The sequence below is a fragment of the Peromyscus maniculatus genome, chromosome 14, assembly GCF_049852395.1.
Source record: "Peromyscus maniculatus bairdii isolate BWxNUB_F1_BW_parent chromosome 14, HU_Pman_BW_mat_3.1, whole genome shotgun sequence".
Taxonomy (NCBI): domain Eukaryota; kingdom Metazoa; phylum Chordata; class Mammalia; order Rodentia; family Cricetidae; genus Peromyscus; species Peromyscus maniculatus.
The window spans coordinates 70207475-70232944 of NC_134865.1; the positions used below are offsets into that span (position 1 = coordinate 70207475).

A 25470-nucleotide genomic window follows, 5' to 3' on the forward strand; every position below is an offset into this window, starting at 1 on the left:
TAAATGTTCAGTGCTGGAGGACAAATTTGGTAAGTTATAATAAACAGCAGAATGGGCTTTTCATGCAGCCGGTCAAAGAGTAGCTACCAAAATAATAAAAATTGCAAATAGTTATTTTCAAACGTTAGGTCAGAAAGTGTCCACTCAGGATGTTAAACAGAGTTGTAATAAAATACACGTGCACTTATACTTGGGAAGACGCTTGGCTGCGTCCCTTGAAAACAGGTTTACAATGTCTTTACCCCATGTGTACTTGCTGGACGCCTGCCGTGTGTCAGCCACTTGGGTTACAAAAGTGTAGAAAGCAGGTTGGCCTCATGGCACCAGGTGGAGATTAAGTCTCATTTTATATTCTTTTTCAAACTTTTCATACGTTTCCTGATTTAATAGCAAACTTCTGGTTTATATATTAGCTATATTAAGTACCTGGATAGTTTTAATTGCTCATAATTGGGCCCTCATTTTTTTTTTTCACGTGCTAGCCACTCTAGTGTAGAACACTCAAGGAGGTAGCTCCTTTTGTTGTTACTTAGTGAAAAGTGCAAACTTTCCTGTTTGCACTTCTGAGATGAAAGGTTCATTTCTTTATCAATTAAGTTACTGAAGTCCTTGCATTGATCCTGTGATTGGCTGGAGGAATGCTGAGGCCATATGCCTGTGACTGTTTCCCGACCCTCACCAGCTTGCACGCTCACACACATACTTACTCATAGTGCTCTAAATGTCATTTTAGATTTTATCACAAATGTTATTTTCCAAAAAGGATTTAGATAATGAGCACAAACCGGGCATTTTTTTTAACCTTTTATATATTTTGCAGTTTTAGCTAGAAAAGGGAAAAAAAGGTTCTATTTTTTAGCATGCTAATGATATCAGAGCTACTTTTATATGCCTTGCTTTGGATGACCTTCAAATTTTTCAAAAGCAAGTGTTTTGCATAAATACAGGGGATAATATAGGTAAATATCAAGAACTCTGAAGTGGCATTTAAATGTTAGGAAAGTAAAATTGATCTTTGATGTGACAACTATATTTCTGTCTCTGTGCCCCTATTTGGGGGGCACTATTGACAAAACATGTTTACCTTTCTATTAATAGGGAGAATGCTAGAGCTAACTATTAAGATTACTATGAAGTAGTATTTTCAATGTTAAGAATAAATAAAGTCGATCAGGTTAGATGGCTCAGCAGGTGAAGTCACCTGCCACCAATCCCGAGATCCAGAGTTAATCCCTAAGCCCTACATGTGGAAGGGAAGAACTGAGTCCTGAAAGTTGTCCTCTGACCCCCATGTGTGCACCATAGCATATGCACACACACACACACACACACACACACACACACACACACACACATTGGTGAAATTATTAAGGCCACTCCATGTAGTTAAAAAAGGAAGATTTATTTAGTGGGTAACTTACAAATGAAGGGATAGGTAGGTCGTGGGGGTCTGGGGAAGGTGTATCGCAGTCCAGCGGTGTTCTCTGGAGCTCTGCTCAGTCAACCTCCACCATCTAGGGTCCAGGAACAGAGAGAGCATGCTGGCCCATCTAGATCTCGGTCTCCAGGCACCTCCCCTGGCCCCGCCTTGTAGGTGTGACAGTTGCTGAAGCCTCAATGGGGTTGGAACTTCCAGATCAAAGTTGGAATGGCTACCCACTACACACACACACACACACACACACACACACACACACACACACACAGGCATGTGTTCACGTACAGTGTGGTGGTTTGAAAGAAAATGGCCCCCATAGGGAGTGGCACTATTAGGAGATGTGGCTTTCTTGGAGGAAGTGTATCACTGTGGGGGTGGGCTCTGAGGTCTCCTATGCTCAGGCTACTCCCAGTGTCATAGCTCACTTCTTTTTGCCTGTGGATCAAGATGTAGAACTCTCAGCTCCTTCTCCAGCACCATGTCTGCTTGCATGCTGCCATGTGACGATAATGAACTAAACCTCTGAAACTGTCAGCCAGTCTCAATTAGATGTTTTCCTTTTTAAAATCACTGTGGTCATGGTGTCTCTTCACAGCAATACAAACCCTAAGACACAGAGTAAAATTGGACTAAAGGAAACTGTACTGATTCTTTTATTCTTGTTACCTACATGTATATGTTTAAGTTTTTAATGACATTTTCTCTCTGCTTTTGGCTGATAATTGGCAGTAATACATGTGGACTGATGATCTGGAATCTTTATTTCCACATGCTCTTTAATTTCAGCATCTTGAAGTTGTCATAACTGTAAACAAAATTTTAAAAGTTTTTAGTGTTTGGACATATTCACAGACTACACTGTCCAGATTTGCCAAAGTTCCTTCTACAGCTGGACTTCAACAAATTTGTGGCTTTTAAAAGTGACATTTTAGGGTTTTATATTAAATACATATTATTAGTAATAAATAGTGCTTAATAAAGCTTTTAATTACTCACTGTCTTAGTCAGTGTTCTACTGCTGTGAGAAGACACCATGACCACAGCAACTCTCATAAAAGAAAGCATTTAACTGGGCTTACTTACAATTCAGAGGTTTAGTCCATTATCATCATGGTGGGAAGTATGGTGGCACACTGGCAGGCATGGTGCTGGAGAAGTAGCTGAGAGAGCCATATCTAGATCAGCAGGCAGCAGGAAGAGAGAGACATTGAGCCTGGCTTGGGCCCTTGAAATCCCAAATCATACCCCCAGTGACACATTTCCTTCAACAAGAAGGAAATTGCCACACCTCCTAATCTTCCTCAAGTAGTGCCACTCCCTGAAAACTAAGCATTCAAATCTGTGAGCTTATGGGGGCCTTATTATTCAAACCACCACACTTATTTTTATATGTACATAATAATTCTGGTTACTCCCCTATCCCTCCCCCTCATCCCCCTCAGCCCTTTTCCTAGATTCATGACATTGGTGTTTGTTTTATTATCTGTTGATTTTAACCAAGACCCTCTGTGTAATCGCTGGAGTTAGACTCTCCACTGGAATGTGGAGGGGTCACCAGGGGCCACACAGCTGAAGGCAATGACTCCCTCTCTGCCTGCATCTCCCAGTAGTGAATAGTTCAGCAGTGAGGGGTCGGGGCCCCAGGGCCCCTCCTCCATCCATGCCTGGCTGTTGATGTTCCTGTTCTTGTGCAGACACAGCATAGGGATCTGCAGCAGCTGTGAGTCTGTGATTGCAAGGGCCGTGTCTTGCCCAGGACATGACATTTCGCAGCCCTTTTCCCTGTCTTACAGCTCTCACAGTCCTCCCCACCCCTTCCACAGTGTTCCTTGAGTCTTGGAAGTGATGACGTAAATGTTTTGTTAAAGGTCCGGCACTTGTACGTCCCCCTTTCTCGGCACTCTTTGTAGCCATCAGTTTCCATACTCACCACGATTCGCTGGAAAAGGAGGCTTCCCTGATGAAGGCCGAGAATAGTGTTTATCTTGGGCAGCTGAAGAGTGTTCGAAGACATGGCTTTAGGCTGCCCAGAGAGGGTACCAAGGAGTGAGGCTAGAGCGTAGCAGTCCTTTTCCTGGGCCCTGCAGCATGGACTGTGTGCCCAGAGGCACAGGTGGGGCAGATTCCAAGGAAAGTCTGCCTTGGAGTTGCAAAGATTCTTAAATGTAAATACATATGGTAAAGAATTTGAGATAACTCAGTCCATAAAGTGCTTGCAAGGCAAGCATGAGGACCTGAATTCAGTCCACATGACCAGTGTAGAAAAAGTTAGGTATGGAGGGAGGCCCATGCTTATAAACCTAGTGCAGGGAATCCCCGGAGTACTTGCTGGCCAGCTAGTCTGGTCTACTCGGCAAGTTCCAGTGAGCTACCCTGTCTTAAGAAAATGAAGTAGATGGTACCTGAGGAACAACAACCAAGGCTGTCCTGTGGCTTAACACACACACACACACACACACACACACACACACACACACACACAGAATATGAGTCAGAATTTTATAGAAATACATGTCATATGCCACTACTTAAAATATTTTAAATACTAGTAGTTGTAAACATAGAAATGTCTTAGTTTGGGTTTTTATTGTTGTGAGGAGACACCATGACCCTGGCAACTCTTATAAAGAAAACATTTAATTGAGCGGGCTTGCTTAGAGTTCAGAGGTTCAGTCCATCATGGCAGGGAGCACGGTGGCTTGCAGGCAGACATGTGCTGGAGTTGAGAGTCCTTACATCTTCATAGGCAGACAACAAGAAGTCAAATGACCGTCACACTGAGTGAAACTTGAGAAAAAGACCCCAAAGCCTGCCCCCACAGTGACATACTTCCGACAGAAGGTATGGCCCAGATTGTGCCCTCCAGCCTCAGGGTCTGGAAGGCATGTGTATCACCCAGCCTCCCCCAACAAGACCACACTTCCTCCAACAATGCCACACCTCCTAATAGTACCACTCCCTATGAGCTTATGGGGGCCAAATACATTCAAACTACCACAAGGAGTTTGTTTGGTTCTTAAACTCCTTTCCACACCAGTCAGAGGTAAGGACTCCAGTTAATGACCTGAGCAAGCCGTTCTCCAGTGCCTCTTGTGAACTCAGTGGCCTTCCTGTGTAGCTGGAGAGCTTCTCTCCAGGTCCCACCAAGCCCCAGCAGTCCTATAGCTCACTTATAAAATAAACACACAGACTCTTATATTACTTATAAACTGTATGGCCGTGGCAGGCTTCTTGTTATCTACTTCTTCTATCTTAAATTAACCCATTTCTGTTAATCTATACTTTGCCACGTTGCTTGTGGCTTACAGGTACCTTACATCTCCCTTGTCATGGTGGCGGCTGGCAGTGTCTCTCTGCCTCAGCCTTCTACTTCCCAGAATTCCCTTCTCTGCTTGCCCCACCTATACTTCCTGCCTGGCCACTGGCCAATCAGTGTTTCATTTACTAACCAATCAGAGCAACACATTTGACATACAGATCACCCCACAGCATTCCTGAACAGCGGAGATGGAAAGAAGGCATATTAGTTACTTTTCTGTTGCTATGACAAAGCACCATGACCAAGGCAACATAGAGAAGAAAGAGTTTATTTTGGCGTATGGTTCCAGAGGGTCAGAGTCCATAATGGTTGATTGGAGGTAACAGGCTGCCATGGCAGCTGGAACAGGATGCTGAGAACTCACATCTTGCACTGTAAGCACAAAGCAGGGAGAAAACTGGAAATGACTCTCAGAGCTGGCCTCTAGTGACACACTTCCTCCAACAAGGCCACACCTCCTAACCCCCCTCAGACAGTGCCACCGACTGGGGGCCAGTGTTCGAGTACATAAGCCTATAGGAACAGTCTCATTCAAATGCCCACGAAGGGTCTCCCCTGGGGGAGGGCAGGGGCTTTCCGAAATCATCACAAGTATTCTTGTCTAATTCAGCCCAAGTCTTCATGTGAATAAGAATTGCTAAGATGTAACTTTTTCTTACCATTTTTATTGTCTCAGCAATTTATATTTTCCTTAGTTGAATTATCGGGAACATCTGGTTCCTCCATAGGACGACTTGATTCAGGACTGTATCTGAAGGCAAACTCGGCTACCCGTCATAAGCACTGGATCTAACTTTAGGAAGTCAGGGTACATAAGAAGCATTCAAATGGAGGCTTTTTCCAAAGACAGTAGAAGATCTGTGTACATTAAACATGGCAGTGAATGTGATCTATTTGCTGAGAAAGGGCTTAATAAAGATTGAGTCAGAGTTAATATGCATAGATATTTACAGTGCATGCCTGATTAGACCCCTCTAAAAATACAAGTTTCTCAGTGTTTCCAGAGACAATACCACTTGAAGTCATACTTCTCTCTTTTCATCTTCACTTTTACTTCTGGCTAGAGGGGAAAAAGAAAAATAAGCACATGAAAGTATAATCATATGTAGCTTGTTTTTAATTTCCATAGCATTCAAGTAGAGATGTTGGTTTTTTAGGTCCATTAGAGGCTCAGCATGGTGACACCATTCCTGGATAAGTAGTTTGCATATTTAGAGGTCTCCCCTGGAGCAAGAGAGATAGAGAACAAATGGAAAAGTAATTAATTTTGCAATAGGAGGTGGAGGGGACTTTTCTGGCATTCATTTCAGAAGAGAGCTGATATTAAAGAGGACAGTAATAGGGGATGCATTTTGAGATAATAGAAGTGGAGCAACCAAGTGTTCCTTTAATGGAACTGTTGGCTCTCATGATTATATTAACACTGACTCTGAACAAAGCAGTTCCAACAATGAGAAAACAAGTATAAAAATTAGAATTCTCATTTAACTGATAACTCCAGTTCGATTCACTGAATCTTTATAGAACTTTTAGATTTCCGTGAACTTCACAGTTGTGTAAAGACTTACTCCCTTTCTCCTCCGTCGAAAGGTTTTCCTTCCTCTCTATAAAAATCCCAATTCTTAATTGGTTACCTCTTGTCTGATCATGGAAAAGCATGGAAGGAAAAAGATAGAAAAGCTACGGGATTGTGGTGGAGAGGTGGCTGAGGTCATACTGCTCTTGTCGAGGCCAGAGTTTAGTTCCTGTTCCTGCTCCCACATCCGGAAGTGTACAAACCACCTGGAACACCAAGTCCAGGGGATGTGACGTCTCTGGCCTCTGCAGGCACTTACACATGCGCGCGCGCACACGAGTCCTTAAAAAAAAAAAGAAGTGAGTAAATAGTTACAATATGGAGAAAAATGTTAATTACTAGAAGGTAACGTGACATCAGAGCTATGGAGTTGTGATCATTGAAGGCAGCAGTAACCCAAATACTCAGACTTCTTTGCCTCTTCTGTGTCATCCCCAAACCCCTTTCTTTCTTGTTCTGAATCCATGGTGTAACCTCCAGCATGGAGGTTACAGGTACACGGTACCATCCACAGCTTTTCCTGGGGGCTGGGGTCTGAACTCATGTCTCACGCCTGCATAGCAATAGCAAGCCCATGCTTCACTCTTCCTCTGGTGTAACTAGACATTGAACCTCGGGTTGGTCAGGCATGTGAGGCAAATACTCAACCCCTGAAGGGGCAATGGCTCCTGCCCTTCCAAACCCCTTTTCTCTCTACTTACTTGGTCCTTCTTTCTCTACATCTGTGTTCAACAGGGACTACTGCTGGACCCACCTCACATACAGAAAGCTTGACATTGCCAAGTTTTGAGGCATTTTGAATCTTTAGAGAATAGATACGAAGTAGGAAGAGAGTACAATCCTAGTGTTTTAAATCTCAGTTCCGTGCCTTGTATATTAAAATTGTATTCTGATTTATTGTGCATCTGCTTCCCTTCGACCAATGTCTCCAACTTCTGTGCTGCCAGCCCCCTGGCCTGGAACTGATTATTTAGGGGAAATTTGCGGGGCCATCTGGAAACTTGGGCAACCTGAGTTTCTATCTAATTTCTAGTACATGTTTTGATGGATGCTAATTGTGTGGCTTATTTAATTATTTATCCTCCTGCCTGTCTTGAATTGTTTCCAAAGGCTTTGGATCTGGCGTCCCTCTCCACGGAGCATTCTCAGTACAAGGACTGGTGGTGGAAAGTGCAGATTGGGAAATGTTACTACAGGTAAGACCTTCATCGTCTGTGACAGTCTTCAAAGGAGAAGTGTTTCGTGCCATCAGATAGGATCATGAGAAAAACCAACTGTCCTCATGAAGCAGTGACAACCTGGGCTTATTTGAGCAAACATTTTCTAAGCCATCACATAAAGCAGTAAGACCTGGTGCCCTAAGAACGTCACACAAGGAAGCTGAGGCAGAGCTGGGTTGTGATTTTCCTCATGAGCTGATTAGTGACAGACCTGGGACTAGAACCCAGAGTGCTCACTTAGGTCTGTCCTCCTGGCTCTCAGTTCCTCACACAAATGCCTCCCATCTGTAGGGAGCCCTGCAGACAAGAGCCAGCTTGTTTGTGCTTTACCTCATCTCGCTTGAGACTGCTGGAGGTAGCTGCTCGGTTGAGGAAGACTGAGCCTGGCCAAGGTGAAGCAAGTTGTCTAAATTCATAGAGCTGAGAAGTGATATGCAAGAATTTCAGTTTCATTTTCTGGTTCTGATTCTCATATTAACATTGTGTTTATTTAGTTCAGACAGAATGTCACTATGTAGCCCAGGCTGGCCTCGCTCTCATGATGTTCCTGCCTCAATCTTTGGAGTGCCAGGATTAGCAATCTACCACACTCAGCTCCTATTTCCATAACCCTTATTGTTTTTCTAGGACCTGAATGTTTTTTAAATGTGCTTAATGTTTAAATACATCCAAAAGAAAACAAGCCGAGAGGTCAGCAAAGTTGTTACTAATTTTAGTGCCATCTGAAACTTGCTGCTGATATTCAGAAAATTCAGAACCTCTGGGAAAGATGGAAAATTCATACTTTATAATGGTAAATTGCTCTGTATTATTAAGAATCAAATAGGCATCCACTATTGTGAGCAACCATCAACATTTCCAGACCAGTGCTCTGTGAGGAAAAGGAAGTAAATGGGCTGGAAGCGTGCTTGTCGCTCTTGTGGAAATGAGGAGTACTCTCCATTTAGACTTCGCACATACAACTCTGAATCATTTTTTCCACTGATAAATTGAAAAGTGTTTTGTACTAGAAGATAATGTGAGGTCATTCTAACATTAAAATCTTACGGCTTTAATTCTTAAAGACAGTTTTAGCATCTTGAGCTTCCATACAAAACCTTCAGACATGGTTAATAATTAAAGGAAAGCATAACTCAGACTCTTTGTGCTGCCCATAGATGATGCCATTTCTCCAAGTGTGTCTTCTTTCAAATGAATGCATTTTATCATATTAAGTTATTGTTCTGTTCTTCGGAACATCTTTACTATGTGTTCACTCATTTATACAGTCACCCACTTAGCCAAATATAATGAGCAATCACTCTCAAATGGGACCACAAAGATTTATTAGATTGTACTTTTAAATGCTGAGGCAGACAACAAATAATTATTATGATGACTCCTGTTATTACGGAAGCAAGGGCATGGCACACTGGGAACCCAGAGAAAGAGCTTGTGACGTCAACTGAGGGAATCAGAGATGCCTTACTGAGGATGTATTCTGAAGTTGGCTGAGCTTGTGACGTCAACCGAGAACTCAGAGACGCCTCACTGAGGATGTAGTCTGAAGCTGGCTTCAGCCTTTGTTCCTGGCCTCTGTGTTCTCCTGCCCCCATCTCTGCACTCTTGAAGTTCCTCTCCTACCCAGCCCCACTCCAGGGCCCTAATTCTGGACATTTTGTTATCACTTACTGCAGTGGTTCTCAACCTTCTTAGTGCTGTGACCCTTTAATACAGTGCTTCTGGTCGTGGTGACCCCAAACCGTGAAATTGTTTTCGTTGCTACTTCATAATCATAATTTTGCTACTGTTATGAATCATAATGTAAATATCTAATGTGCAGGATATGCGTGTGATATGTGACCCCTGTGAAAGGGTCATTTGTCCTCCAAAGGGGTCGTGGCCCACAAGTTGAGAACCACTTACTTCTGGGCATGGTCATGTCTGTTGAGTTCTCACAGTAACCTCTCCCCTGGGTGTTCTGCCTCCAGTCTCTCATCTCATCAACCCTGCCTGAGTATAGTGAGGGAGCTGTGCACAGACCAGCTGCTCCGGGACTCCTTGATGGTCCTCCGTTCAGCCTGTCAGTGTGTCTAACGCTGTTCTCCCAGCCGACCTGCTTTCCCATGTCTCTCACTGTTTGTATTGTTATGTCCTCTTCAGCTAGACCAGATTCCTTAGCCTGGCCCTGACGTGCCCTCCACTTCCTGCCTGTGGGCTCATGTCATAGCTGCTTCCCCTTGGAAAGGCATGCCAGCACACACCTTATCTCACAGTTGAATCGTCATCCACTGTTCTCTTGATTTACTCACTTTCTACAGGTAATTTTTCTCTTGGCCATCGAAGTCAGTGAACACATTTAGCCCTTGTTATCGCTTTAAGGGCGTGCTTATTACCCTCTGCATTTTCACATCTTTTTAACATGGTGAAGTGTGGTACGGTGATGCCTCGCACTTCTGTTGAGTTCATTGGCAGGGAAAAGGTTGGCAGTGTCTTTCTGGATTCTCTGATATTGGCTTGAGTCTATGAACTTAACTGATGTGTCTTTTATTGTGTATTTTTTTGTATGTGTCTAAATGTGTTTTATAAAAGTGTGTTTGTGTGTGTATGTGTGTGTGTGTGAAAGAGAGACAGAGACAGAGAGAGAGACATAAAGAGAGAGAGACATAAAGAGAGAGAGAATGTGTGCATACGTGCATATGTGAAGGTCAGAGGTCAACTCCAGGTGTCCTTCCTTAGGTGCCTTACACCTTTTTTCACACATTCTCTCGGTCTGAGGCTGGCCGGTTGGGCTAGGCTGCTTGTCCAGAAAGGTCCAGTATCTACCCACCTGTCTCTGCCTCCTCAGCATTGGCATTGGATGCGCATGTCAGGAGGCCCAGATTTGATGTGGTCTGAGGGATTGAGCCTAGGTCCTCATGCTTGTATTTCAGACACTCTACCAGCTGAGCTGTCTCCCATTCCCTAGACATCTTTGAATATGGCCTACTCCATGCTTTTGTTCAATAATTTGTGTGGCAACTTCATTTTATTTTTTATTATTCCTGTTTCTCAGAACTTTGGGGTGCTTTGATAATATTTCATACATAGTCTGTGAAGTGGATGGGACCTTTAAGAGGAAGGGGCTTCTGCCTCGTTACATGCCCTCTAACTTTACACTAACCTGTTGAAGCCACCTTACCGCTCTTGAATGCCCTCCTCCAGCGGCTGCTAGTATATAGCTCCACCAACGCTTGAAGTCTAGATCAGGAAAAAATGATCAAAGCTATTCTTCCCAGCCTTTATGTGGCATTAGCACAATGGGGCAGATTGTAAATAATTTTTAGTTTATTTTACCAAAAATATATCTAAGTCGCTCATAGAGCGCTGAGAATGAATTGTTATCAGAAATCATAGCCCAGGTGTGCTTCGGTGATTGTCCTGGTGGGAACAGTGCTTCCTGAGCCACAGACATTGACAGTGACGTCAAGACCACCACTTAGGCAAGGATCAAGTTTCAGATTCACAGAGCAGGCCAGCTACTAAGGGCAGAGGAAAACAAGGTTTGTACAAAAAATGATGATACAGTTGTAGCATGCACGTGGCAATTGTCGCTTTCAGTAAAATAGTATAGGGATAACTAGCGGGGGTGGGGGGGTTGTCTTAGGAAGGAGATGTTTTCAAAGAAACGAAGTGGCAGCTCCACAGCTATCCAGGTCACTTGCCATATGTGCAGCTGATCGTAAGCTCTCACGGTGGTGAACTGACGTGACCCCGTTAGAGACAGCCCTTGGTCCTGCTGCAGCTAGGTTGTCGTCTTTACACACCATCTGAGGCTTAGCTAGCTCGTGACCATGGGAGACAGGTGGCTTTTTGCTAGCTTTTGTTAACATACATGTTACTATCTGTGTGCACAGCCTCACCTGCTTTGATATATGCTTGCTCCAAGATGAGATGTGTCTGTTCATATCCTCAGGGCTTGAAAAAAAAATATGATGTAGTGTTGATTTTTCAATTGAATGTCTGATTTTTGAATGGCCATTTCTAGGTTAGGAATGTACCGGGAAGCAGAGAAGCAGTTTAAGTCAGCCCTGAAGCAGCAGGAAATGGTAGACACATTTCTCTATCTGGCGAAAGTAAGTAAATATTCTTAACTTGAGTGAAAACTGCCTTCTTAGGGTGCTGGCCATTGCATGGGGGAAATTTGCCAGTTCCTTCTGGAATATTTGGCAAGTTAATATGTTCAGACTTATTTTTTGTAGCAAGTGAAAAATAACATATGGAGGGTACCCACGGCACAAGGAGTTGATGGCTGTGGAAAAAGAAGAAAATCCGTTTGACAGATTGCTTATTAGGACAGAAGGAAATATCATAGATCCCCCACCCTGTAGGTAATAGAAAGGCATTTTCTACAATTTATTGTCTCAAACCTGAGCAGGTTGTAGAGAACAAGGTCCCTTTGTTTTTGAAACAGGATTTCACTGTATAGTCCAGAAAGCCTTTGAACTTGCCATCCTCCTGCCTCAGCTTCCTGGGTAGCTGAGATTCCAGGGCTGTACTATCAAACCCTGCTCTAAGAACATGGACCATTTCATGGATTGTTTTATAGGACATTAGATACTCAGTTCTGAGCACAGTTCAGTATAGGATATTGTAGCAGGCTTGTTAGTAAAGACAGATTAATTTAATCCATGCAGTAACCCTAGAGGACAAAGTTTATACTTTCCTTTGTGCTGCTAAGTAAGACGAGACTGCAAGAGGTCAAGTTTTCTGCATCACTGGGCTGTTAGCAGCAAGCATTCAAGTCCACTGTGCTTTGTGATGTGACCTGTAGCTTTAATACAAGGGCCACCTAGTTTTCAATACAGATTGGACATTCCTAATCTGAGTATCTGAAATCTGGAATGCTCCCGAATCTGAAATATGCTGAATGCCACTGTATGATGCTACAATTCCACACCTGATGTCATGGGATGTGTCACAGTCGAAACACGGGTGTAATAAAATGATTATGTAAAACTGCCTTACATGTAGATGGAAAAAAAAATCAATGAGAGGGCTGAAGAGATGGCTCAGCAGTTGAGGCATTTGTCATTTTCCAGAAAATCCAGCTCGATTCCCAGCATCCACATGGTGGCACACAACCATCTGTACTCCAGTTCCAAGAGATCTGACACCTTCTGGTGGCCTCCAAGGGTTCCAGGCACACACATGGTACACAAACATACATGCAGACAAACACCCCATACACATAAAATAAAAATAAAAACTTAAAAAAAAATCAATGAATTTTGTGTTTAGATTTGGGTTCCACAGTACTCCAGAATACCCCCAAAATCAGAAATTGAGAACACTTCTGGGGTAAAACATTTCAGAGAAGGGAAGCTCTACTTGTATTGGGATAAAGTCACCTCCTGAGCCTCATCAAGGCCACTTTGAAAGAAAACACTTGATGAAGTGGTAGTTATTACACTGTTGTGACTTATCTGCAAAGACATTTCCAAGTTAAGAAGTGTGCTATGAGCAGGAAAAGTGTGAGAGCTGGAAGGGAGGGAAGAGGCTGTGAACTGCTCTCCTCTGGGCGTGACACAGCCGTTGAATCATGACCTCATAGCAGTTACAATTGCTTGCATGAGACTAAGCCTAAAATCAGTCAATCATGGATTGAAGAAAGGGCTTACAAGACCACACTCTATCCTGCTGAACTTTTGCCTATTGGTATATTCCCGGGGAAGGACAGCCATTGTCTTCAGTTGGGTACCATTGGTAAGCCCTGCCAGGCTCCAGTGGGTAGCTTGAAACCAATAGTCAGGCGCATTACCCTGGTTGAACTCAGTGGGCCTAGAAACAAACCAAAAGATGTGAATATCAGAGACTCCTAGGGAGTGGAGGGTTGGTGTGGGCAGTGGGGAGATGTTCCCCTGACCCTTTCTAGTTTAGGTATTACCCAGCCCTTGTGACAATAATATCCCTACAGTAAGCATTTCTTGGGGTGATAAATTTTATGTAAAATGTACAGATAAACTGTAAAGTTGTTATTAGACTCTAATTATGTCTGTGGAAATTCTTACTTTAGTTTCTGGGAGAAAATTTGTTTCTAATCAATAATTAAAACTTGTCATGCAAATGCAATTATTTTAAAAACCAGTACAGTAATCTTATTGAAATATACCTTGCGTTTAGGTCTATATCATATTGGACCAACCTGTGACTGCTTTAAATCTATTCAAACAAGGCTTAGATAAGTTTCCAGGAGAGGTGACCCTGCTTTGTGGCATTGCCAGGATCTATGAGGTAAGGTTCATGTTATCTTAAAAGTTGGTGTAAAATTGAGGTTGAGTGCTACTTTAAAAAGCTCATAGGCCCTTGGGGTCCTAGTAGGGAACACAGTTTATAAAATGAAGATTGTTGGCTGTGATTCAGCAGTATAAGGGGAGATTTTGCTGTGTGTGTTTAATTCAAGTAGATTTTTTATAATGAAGTATTTTAAATACCCAGAGGTCAGTGATACAAGACAGGAATTTAACTTATTTTTTCCTGTGTGGGTAGACTGTTATGTCAGCACACTTAACAATCCTTTCCCAAGATCTGTAGCACCAAACATCTGTATTTTCCATTTCTGGTAGATATTCCTAGAGCTGTCTAGTCTGTTCCATTGGCCTGTTTGTTCAATCTCATACTAGCTACATTTCTATAGTTTTCTAATGGTCCCTGATAGGCATGCCTTGTCAGAATTGCCTTCACAGTTTGGACTCTTACTTATTCTTACACAGTTTTAGATTCATGTTTTCAGATTCTGTAGAAAAGTTCCATTGAATTCTCTTCCCTGCTAATAACTAAGCATTACAATGATCCTGAGGCTAGATCAGGGAAGCCTACCACCTGTTATGTTTTTTTTTTTTCCTTTACAGTTGAAAATTTAATCTCCCTGCTCTTCCATATTAAGACTGGTGTCTCAAGAACTGTTTTGCTTTTTTTTTTTAACCTTGCAGGCCTAATGAATTAGATTTAATTCAGTTAATATTTGATTGACAGGATGGGTAAGTAGGCTGCTGTGGGATGTTCTGTATGATGTGAATATGTGTTGCTCTGATTGGTTGATAAATAAAACACTGATTGGCCAGTAGCCAGGCAGGAAGTATAGGCGGGATAAGCAGACAAGGCAAATTCTGGGAAGAAGAAGGCTGAGTCAGAAGACAGCAGCCCGCTGTCCAGGGAGTAACATGTAATGGCACACAGGTAAAGCCACAGAAAACATGGTGACGTATAGATTAGCAGAAATGGGCTGAGTTTAATGTAAGAGCTAGTCAGTAGTTAGCCTGAACTAATGGCCAAGCAGTTTTAATTAATATAAGCTTCTGAGTGATTATTTTAAAAGTGGCTGCAGGGTCCATGGGGCTGGGCAGGACCAGAGAAAACGTCAACTACAGTAGGCTGCTTTCTCTTCGTACTCAAGTATGACGTAATTCATTTTTCTTTGTCTCCTGTGACTATTTTGTGGTCATTCCCAGAAAGGTTGTGGTGGGAGTCACCAAGCCATGCTAAAATCTAGTGCTTTAGTAAGGCTCCCAAAACACAGCAAACCACACTGCATAAAAGACACAAAACGCCGGGCGGTGGTGGCGCACGCCTTTAATCCCAGCACTCGGGAGGCAGAGCCAGGTGGATCTCTGTGAGTTCAAGGCCAGCCTGGACTACCAAGTGAGTCCCAGGAAAGGCGCAAAACTACACAGAGAAACCCTGTCTTGAAAAACCACAAAAAAAAAAAAAAAAAAAAAAAGACATAAAACAAAACCAGTAAAGGGAAAGGACTCATGGGCAAAGTTCAGAGGAAGCAAAGGATGAGCTTCCAAAAGACCTCTGCTAGTGGAGTGTCATGACTATCAACATCTGTTTATTCCAGCTAGGGAACCGAGGACAGACAAAAGCACAGATACCACCAAAGTTCACATCGGGGGCCCAGGGAATTGTATTGGGGTTACTTACAGGAGTATAGATGAAGGAGTACTTACGGAGTATAGATAAAGGGTACCTACAGGAGTATAGGTGAAGGGTACTTACAGGAGTATAGGTGAAGGGTACCTACAGGAGTATAGGTGAAGGGTACCTACAGGAGTATAGGTGAAGGGTACTTACAAGGGTATAGGTGAAGGGTGCTTACAGGAGTAGAGGTGATGGGTACTTACGGGAGTAGAGGTGATGGGTACTTACGGAGTATAGGTGAAGGATACTTACGGAGTATAGGTGAAGGTACCTACAGGAGTATAGGTGAAGGGTACCTACAGAGTATAGGTGAAGGGTACTTACGGAGTATATGTGATGGGTACTTACAGGAGTATAGGTGAAGGGTGCTTACAGGAGCAGAAATGACTCAGAGACGGTTGCATCGCCAAGGCCCACCCCAGCATGGGTGGCAGCTCATAAAGCTGGGAACCTGGAGCCCACTGCCAGCCGCAGGCAGGCAGCTCAACAGGTTGGAGACCTGTCCTTTTCAGGCAGTGGGAGTGGTCTGGACTTCTCCAGTAGCTCTGCTGGTCTCTGCTTCTCTTAGGCAGCTGGACTGGTGTCTGCTTTCTCCAGGTGGCTTGGCTGGTTCATCTTGTCTGAGTCTCTCCTAGGAACTTTGCTGAGAGTGCTCCTTGGCAGCCTTGACAGTGTATATGCTTGGGGAAAGAGGAACCTAATGCATCTGGTCAGTTTGGGGGACTTCCTGAGGCCTTTGAGTTGTTCACATCTTGAGCTTAATAGCTTCCCTGCAGGATGGAATGTTTCACCTCTGTTCAGAACATCCTTTTAATGAGCCTCTCTGCAGAGTAGAGTTACAACATGGAGTCACAAGGAGCACACTTAATTCTCCCAGCAACAAGTTGTGACAACTCCTGCAGAGTATTATCTCCCAGAAATCTCATTAGAGCCTGTGTGTGGACACCATATGCCTATCATGTACCAGAGTTTTCCAGACTCTTCTGCAGTTAGCAGGTATCAGCACAAACCCCATAGTACAAATGGTGTCACATTAACAAGGCACTCTTGTCATCGGGGAAAGTTTATATGAGAGCAGCAATCAGCTGAGTTCCCCAGTGCATACCTTCCTAAGAATAGCAGTCTCGGGTCTTCTGTTAACTCTTTCCTGCGCACATGTATTCCTAGGTATAACTGTGAATGAATGTATTACTATGAATGAAATGTTGTAATTTCTATTTGATGATAGTGAATAGGGATGTATTACTTTTTCAAAGTCAGTTTGATATTGGCCACTCTTTAAATTTCAAGATCTTGTACACAGATTCTCTTAAATATCTTTTTATAAATAAAAGAATCATCTGTGTATATAGTTTTGATATTTTATTGTAAAAATTGCTTAGAACTTTTAATACTATATTAAACAAACACATCTCTGTTTTCTTTAAATTCTTTGGAAGGTGATACTTGTAATATTGGTAAATTATCTTGCAAACAAAAGTGGAAGAGATTGAGGGTTGCTATGTCTAGATGATTGCTTGTGGATGATTTTTATTTTCTTACACTTTCTGTATGAATGAAAAGAAAAGAAAAGAAAAGAAAAGAAAAGAAAAGGAACATGACTGTTCCCAGGTTTCAGCATGAGATGAACGAACAAAAAGAAAGAAAAAGGAAAGGAAAGGACATGACTGCTCCTAGTATAGTGGAGAAGAAAATTTATTATAGATATGTAGGAGAGCAGAGGCAGAGGCATCTAAGATCTGGGAGAGTCTAAAATGGACGTGGCCAGACTGAGCTGTGCCATGTGAGGAGAGTGGGGAGGGAATGGGAAAGGGGGGGGGGGACCAGGTACAGCAGCCAGGAGGCCCGTAGGTACAGAGTGCTGATAACCACAGTGGTTACATTATTTAGGGAAGAGCAGTCCAGCCCCTGGGCTGGAGAGTTCAGGATGGGGGCGAAGTATGCCAGCCAGGAGGGCCCTGTAACAGGAAGAGGCTGAGGGATGCAGAGAGAACCTAGCTGGCCAGGTCCCCTTCGATATGTTAAATAAGTACCTTAACCCTTTGTCTCAGGTTTGAAACCTGACACTGTATTTTCAAAATTTTGTATGAGGAACATGAATTCTGTGTTTTGTTTGTTTGGGTTTATTTCTTGAGACAGGGTCTCTTTTTGTAGCCCAGGCTAACCTAGAACTTACAATGTGGAGCAGGTTGTCTTTGAACATGGAGTGATGCTTTCCTCTCAGCCTCTCTAGATCTGGGGTTATAGGTACAGGCTACCACACCCTACTAACAAAATAATTTTTTTAATGAAAATAATGTTTAAATTGACTAGAAAAAAGTTTCCTTTTTAAAACACAACTTTAATACAGACACACACAGAAGACTTTAACCAGTCAAAACCAAATGTCAATATTTTTTATCTTTACTTGTTATGACCTTAAATAAATGGAATATGGATGAATCTTTGACCAAGACACTTAGAAAGAAAATAGAGTCACCTTTGGAAGCTAGGGGAATTCTTGCTGTTGCCAGTGGTGGCTATCATTGGGTGGTGATTAGATCATTGGACCCTGCCCTTGGCATCGCTCAGACCCTTCATCCTCCTCTTTGACAGAAGGTTTAGCTGTTAGCATTTTTAATCGCAGCTGCTTTTAGAAGAATTCCATCTATGCATGTCTGTTGCAGTCACTGTTGCTAAGGCTGGGAGAGGCCATGGCTCCGAACAGATTCTAGCCTTCCTCTCCCCATCCTCCTGCCTCCATCTCTAGCGTGCTGGGATTGCTGTTGTGTACCACCACACCCGATGGTCCTTAGATTATCGTCTTTCATTGGCTGCCTTCTGCCTGTCGCTCCTCTGGAGTTCGCTGCAGCAGGGACAGAGACAGCGAGGAGTAGAAATGGTTACTGCAGTATGCCCCTGCCCCCGCCCTCTGCCCCTGGCTTTACAGTTAATTTCCTCTCTGCCAAAGCTCACCACGCCAGAGCCGGATTTCTGGAGGATTCCTTTGCTCTTGGTGTGACAGTGGTTTGACAGATAATTAGCCAGGTCCTTATTTGCGGCTACACTGCATTTGCCTCTGAGGACTCTGCTTTCCTCTGGGGGTCTCTTCTGTCGTGTTCTTTTCCCGGTGCTGCGTTCATTCTGTCACGGTCTGCGTGTTTCCTGTTTTACAGTGAGCTTGTACTACCCATGCTTCCTTGCGTTTCTTACAGACACTTGCTTAAGATAAGTATCTTTGTTCAGCGTTTTCATGCTTTGAAATTTTTTTTTGAGACATTTTGATAGAAAGGCCCTCATTTCAACTATTCTTTGCCGAAAAAGTGTTTGAAATTAGAGACCTACCACTGGAAATGTTATTCTCGTGGCCCTTCCACTTTATTGTGTGTGGAAATTGCCTCCAGCATATGTAAGAAATGTGGCCCATCCATCTTTGACGCAGGCCTTTGTATTTTGAACACACTCTTTTGCTGTTCTGAGCAAAACCACTGCAGCATTCACATCCTTAAGCTATTTGCGATTTTACTTCAAATAATTCAACTGTAAGTGCAGTCCATGTTTCATGAATTGGTTCAGAAATAACCACTCTAAAAATCACTTAACTAATATCAAGTTTATTACACACTTGAGGTGGCATTTACATACATGGAAATGTTATTTTAAGTATGTGTTTTTAAAATCTATTCTAGAACTATTATAATTTAACCCATTCTGATGCAGGAATAAGTTTAAGAACCAAAAGAGAATCCATATGAAAATTTAGGATGTGACAAAGTTTGGTTGTTAAGTCAATTGAGTTACTACGTTATTAATTAAATACTTTAAAAATAGTGCAAATGAGCAAATATTTCTTATATTAAAACAATTATGGAGGCAGAGGCAGGCAGAGCTCTGTGAGTTCGAGGCCAGCCTGGTCTACAAAGCGAGTTCCAGGATAGGCTCCAAAGCTACTCAGAGAAACCCTGTCTCAAACAAACAAACAAACAGAAATTATTTCAGCCAGATTTAAATTGTGTATATGCATATACATGTATGTGCACACATGTGTGTGAGGTCAGTGGTCAACCTTGGTATCAGGCTGTAGGAGCCATCTAACTTGTTTTTGAGGCTGGGGGCTCATCATTAGTCTAGCCTGGCTAATTGCTAGCCTAGCTGGCCAGGAGCCCCTGGACTCTGCCTCCCCGGCACTGGGATTACACACACTTGTCACCATGCCTAGCTTTTTTATGTGGTTTCTGGGCACTGAACTCAGGTCCTCAGTGTTTCTGCAATAATAACTTTACTGACTGAGCCATGTTCCCAGCTCTCAGATTGAAACTTGTTAAAAAGAGTTAAAACTTCAAAATATGAAACTACTCTGATAAAATATCCTGACAAAAACAACTTAGGGAAGAAATGGTTTATTCACCTTACAATTTCAAATTAAAACCCATCATGGAGCCGGGTGGCGGTGACGCACACCTTTAATCCCAGCACTCAGGAGGCAGAGTCAGGCAGATCTCTATGTGTTCGAGGCCAGCCTGGATCTACAGAGCAAGATCCAGGACAGGTACCCAAACAATACAGAGAAACCCTGCCTTGAAAAACCAAAACAACAACAACAACAACAACAAACCATCATCAGGGGGAAGTTAAGGCAGGAACTCAAGCAGTCACATCCCACCTATAATTAAGAGCAAAGAGAGAATAAACACCTTCCAGCTTGCTGTCAACTAGCTCTCTCCTTTTATACTGTTTAGGATGCCATGCCTAGGGAATGGTGATGCCCACAGTGTACTGGATCTTCCCTATAGCAGTAGTCAACACAGCTCCCACAGACATCCCATAGGCTAACCTGATCTAGATGATTCTTCAGTAAGACTCTCTTCCCAGCTGATTCTAGGTTGTGCCCATGGCCAGAAAGGGATTCAGATCCTTTTGTGAGTCATCATGTGGGTCCTGGGAATGGAACTCGGGTCCTCTGGGAAAGCAACCAGTGCTCTTAACCACTGAGCCATCTGTCACTCCTACCTGAGGAAAATCTTTTTATACAAAACCAAATAATAAATCCATAACACGAAAGACAAATATTTGAGAACTTTATTCCCTATGTAGACCAAGCCAAGCATGGTGGCGCACGCCTTTAATCCCAGCACTGGGGAGAGAGAGGCAGGTGGAACTCTGCGGGCTCAAAAAAATAATCCTATGTAGCAAAGATAAAAATTTAAATAAAACCAAACTAAAAGGTTCAGATATCACCCAGTGAAAATGCCTCTCATGCCTGGATGACAGATGACTGTCAGGTAGGTATGGTGGTCCTCACCAGATGCCACCATTTGATTTTGGGCTCAACAGCCTCCAAACCATAGCTGACCACTTTTCTGTTCATTATAAATTATTCTGTGTGTGCTATTCTGTGACAGCAGCACAGAATGCCAGTGACAAAAGGCAAAAGGCAGGCTAGCTCAGGAAGTAGACACAGGACACAGGTAGGCAGCTCCCAGAAAGGCAGGTATGATGTCTCATGTGTCAAAGGCCCTGTCTCCATCAGAGTTAAAGAATTAAAGCTGAACAGCCATAGGCCACTTCCCACTCGACTGGTTGGGCAGAGGTGAAGAAGTTCCACAGAACCCAGGCTGTCGCCAAGGGTGTGAAGAAACAGACTCCACGTGTGAGCCCTGTTGCGGGGAGCATGGTGGATGCAGCCCACCCGGAAGCTGTTTATAGTCACCAAAGAGAGGTCAAACGTGGTTCTTCTTTTGGGCAGTTTTACTTCTGGGCATTTTCTTCCTCAGTGTACAGCTATGCAGAGATGTTTTATATCCTGTTCTGCTGGTTAAAAATGTCAAGAAACCAAGGTTCACTGAAAAGGGACTGGGTAATTTATCATCTGGGACTTGTGGTCCAAGAGTGCAAATACACAGTGGGCTGGGGCGATAGTAATGTGCTTGCCTGGCAAGCATGAGGTCAAGGTCAGTCCTCAGAACCCACAGAAGGAAGTCAGGTGTGGTGGTGCACATGTACCCCAGCACTGGGGAGGTAGTGACCAGAAGATTCCTGGAACTCCATGGCCAGCCTGTCTAGCCCAACCAGTGAGCTCTGGCTTCAGTGAGAGACACTTTCTTAAAAGAAAAGAAGGTGAGCAATAGAAGAAGTCACCCAGCATTGACATCTAGCCTCCATGTATGCACACATGCACAGACAAGTGTGTGTACAAATACACCACATAAGAAAGAAAACGTGCTCTGACTGGAGCTGACTACTCCATCGAGAAAGAACAGTGCATTGGTGCACTTGGTCTTCAAGCACCTGCAGCCTAGTCTAACTGGGACTCCTCGGCCATTGAGCTGCCCTGTCTCAAAAATCTAAGTGGCTGGTACTTGAAGAGTGACCTCCAGGGTTGACACCTGGCCTCCACATGCATGCCCATACATGTGCATGTGTATCTATATGCACAGTAGAACACATGCACACACATACACACATAGACACACAAAACCTCTTCCGTGTTTGAACGTCTCTAACAGTATGTAGCATCTTTCCCTTCGTTACCATACAGTCATTGTAGAAAGTAATGAGTCTCATGGACTTTGGTCTTATTTACCACCTTACTGGTGTCTTTGTCCTGTCCTCCTTCTTGCTGGTTATCTCGTCCAGATTCCATTATAAGAGAAAACATGCTTGTCTTTCTGAGCCTGGCTTCTTTCCCTTAACACGATGATCTCTAGCCCTACCTATTTTCCTGTGAATGACACAACTCTGTCTTCTTAGTGGCTGAATAGTGCTCCACTGTGTTTATCTGTCCCACATTGTCTTTGATCCTTGTAGTCAAGTAGCAGCTGTTGTGTCGTTTTCTCACCTGCAGCCCTTGTGGAAACCTGGCAGTGATTCCAATTAGCCAACATAGTGAATGAAGATGGTAATTAGTTCTGATTGTTGCCCGAAAGCTTTTGTTGACACCTGCTGGTTAAATCCAGAAAGCACAGGCATCAGACTCACAAAAGGCGCTTGGAAGTGAATCCTGAATCCCAAGCAGTGGTGGGGAGCACTCGTAAGGAGCACTGCAGTAGATCTTAACCCTCTTCATCATGAAGAGATGAGAAGTAGGAGAGGCTGCAGATGTGTGTATTAGCCTGATAAGTTCATTCTACACCATGCCCCTGTCAAGGCTGCACGTCGTATCCCACAAACATAAAATTATTGATAAAATTTAAAGAGCAGAGCACAAAGTACAGACAATACTGTTTTGAAAAACCTGAACATGGATGACCAAGTGAAGAGGGCACTTGGAAGAATTTGACTGTGTATGAAGGAACTGACTTTACATATTACTTTATATGTATAAAGAATGCAGATGTGGTCACGTGAGTCTTGTGCCAAATACAAGTTGTGTGTCCAAAGAAATAGTGTGTGATGCTTCTTGCTGCTGGTGGGGTCTCTTGGGTTTGATAAAAATGATTCAAATCTAATATTAGTAAGAGTCCTTCGGTGATCAGAACAAGTGTGTGGGCGATAGTGGATGTCATGTAACGTGAGAGGCAGAAGAAAGCTTTGCAAAGTTGACATAAGGAAAGCTTCACGGAGGGTGAACTGGGCCTTGAGGTGGATTTGAGAGGTGGTAACCTTCATTAACAATGTTTGTCGGCCCAGTCCACCTACTCAGGAAGCTAAGGAAGGAGGAGAGTTCAAACTTGGGCTCAAGTCCACACTGGGCAACGTGGTGAGAATATGCCTCAAATTTTAATAAAATTAGTGTTATGTCACAGGCCTGCTAGCTGCCCCATCCTGGAACTCAGGCCATACCCCTCTCAGCTCTGGGACAGAGCTGACAAAATGGGTTGTGATTCATTCACGTAGAATGAATTTGGTTCCTTCCCTTCCACGGCAGCTGTGAACAAGCCCAGCCCCCGGTCCTTGGACTTAGGGCAACCTTGAGTTGTGTACTTTAAGCTAGTGCCTCCCTTTCTGTGGCTCCTGGGATGTAGGCCAGGCCAGGTGAGATCTGAAGGTATGGAACTTGCCCACCCCGCCCCAACCCAAGAACCTCTGAGAGTCAGAAACCACCTTTGTCCTTGGGAACAGAAGGTTCTTTTCCTTCAGGACCCTCATCACGCTGGGCATGGTGGGCATCTCCCCTGACGAAGCTCCGCTTTGAGAACTGAAGGTCTCCCCTGATGCAGTCTCTCCCAGTGCTCTCCCACTTTGGGGCCTGTGGTGACTGTCACTCATCAAAATGCTTTCTCCCCTAATAAAGATCATCTACAGGGTCATTTTGTGTCAGCTCTTTCTGCAAACCTGATTTCTTTTGCAGGTCATAACCACTAGAGACATTTATTTGTGATTACTAGTGTTTTATAAATGTATACGACAGCCGCAGAAAGCTCCCTTGTATGTAAGCCTCGGAGGCTTTCGTCTCTTTCCTACATCTGGTCTTTCTTAGGCCCTGTCTTCCTGTTTGATATGGCTGACAGTCAGCCACCAGGTAATTCCTCAAACATGATGCAATATGCGTGTGGCATCGATGTTTCTAATCCTCTGATGTCCTCTCAGCTTAGTATGAAGTCCGAGGCTCTCCGTATGGCCTCAAAAGGCCCTGGCTGCCTCTCTGGTCTCCTGGACACTGCCCCCTGTGCCAGACTCATTTGGAAATGTTTCTTCTGAGTGTTTTCATTTTAAGTTCGTGTGTTTGGACTCTCTGCTAAGGGAGAGTATGCCCCACAAATGCTGGATCTGACACCCCTCTTCAGTTAGGTCTCTGTTAGCCAGGGCCTCTTCCGAGGTGACTGATAACAAGCATCCCCTGCCTCCCTTGCTCTCTGCTCACCCCACACTGTTTCTGTACATTGCTCATCCTTCCCTGACATTATACTGACTCATTTGTTTGTCTTCCCACCAGCTGTCACCTCCCTGGGGACGATGACTTCATGTTTTTGTTCGAATTTCGTCCCTACTGTCTCGAACAGAGCCTGACATATGGCAGACTCGAAATAAATATTGTTGAATGAATGAACTTAGAAAAAAAGCAGCTTCTTGTCCAGTGTTAACAAAGAATTGCTCTTCTCTCTGCATGGGGAATAGGAAATGAACAATAGTTCATCTGCAGCCGAATACTACAAAGAAGTCCTGAAGCAAGACAATACTCACGTGGAAGCCATCGCCTGCATTGGAAGCAACCACTTTTATTCTGACCAACCAGAGGTTGCCCTCCGGTTTTACAGGTGGGTGTTACATTGCATCTGCAGGAAAAGTGGGTGAACCAGTAACGGGGTGGAATGAAAACGGAGAGAAGTTATGGAAAGGCCACATGTGTATAAAGCGAAGAACTGCATCTCTCAGTTGCTCTCTGAGGATTAAAGTGACCTTTGGTACTTTGGGGGTGTGCAGACTGGCCTCCTGGAAAAACATACCTGCACGGCCACGCTTTCAGTTGAGCTCAGTGTCAGCTGGTGTTCGCTGTCAAGAAACAACAGAGGCTAAATGGCTACTTGAAGCATTTCTCACTGTCACTGCCTCTTAATAACCCAAACTCTAAAGGCAGAGAGGCTGACGCAGGAAGGGTTTGCAGGTGCCCCATGTTCTGAACCTCGACGAGGACCTAAAACAGGGTCATCTCTTTTGTGGAATATTTTCAACTGTTTCCAAATCTAAGTACATGATGGTCGCTGGTTCTCCTTTGAGCACATACTTATTTTATCCCTCATGTGGCTTCTAAAATACATTTTTTAAACATTACATTCACTATTTATTTATTTGTGTGTATCCAGGGTGGGGTACATGCACCGTAGCATGCTTGTGAAGGTTAGAGGGTAACTCCCTTGGGTTTAGGTCTTTCCTTCTACTATGTGAGTCCCAGGGCCCAAACTCAGGTCACCAGGCTTGGAGATAGGCACCTCTACCCACTAAGCCTTCTCACTGGTCCCTAAAATTAATTTTCACCTGGTGGTTTCAGCCCCTGGACTATCTGGTAGATTGACAACTGACAAGTTCTTTCCAAACACATGCTGAAAATATGAAGTAA

General features: G+C 43.6%; 1 protein-coding gene and 1 long non-coding RNA gene across 4 annotated transcripts in view; one reads left to right on the forward strand and one right to left on the reverse strand.

The window, feature by feature from the left end:
• Positions 1-25470, forward strand: part of Ttc8 (tetratricopeptide repeat domain 8) — a 64132-nt gene that overhangs the window by 31804 nt on the left and 6858 nt on the right. For all 3 annotated transcript variants that reach the window (XM_006986855.4, XM_006986853.4, XM_042261032.2), the window contains 4 exons: positions 7444-7529; positions 11560-11647; positions 13695-13805; positions 24531-24670. In XM_006986855.4, the coding sequence (XP_006986917.1) occupies positions 7444-7529; positions 11560-11647; positions 13695-13805; positions 24531-24670 (425 nt within the window). The remainder of the gene's footprint in view (positions 1-7443; positions 7530-11559; positions 11648-13694; positions 13806-24530; positions 24671-25470) is intronic.
• On the reverse strand, positions 5033-7135 carry LOC121822444 (uncharacterized). The gene is made up of 3 exons (XR_006063559.2): positions 5709-7135; positions 5417-5615; positions 5033-5129 (listed from the first exon to the last, which is right to left on the reverse strand). It is a non-coding gene; the product is annotated as an uncharacterized LOC121822444 (long non-coding RNA).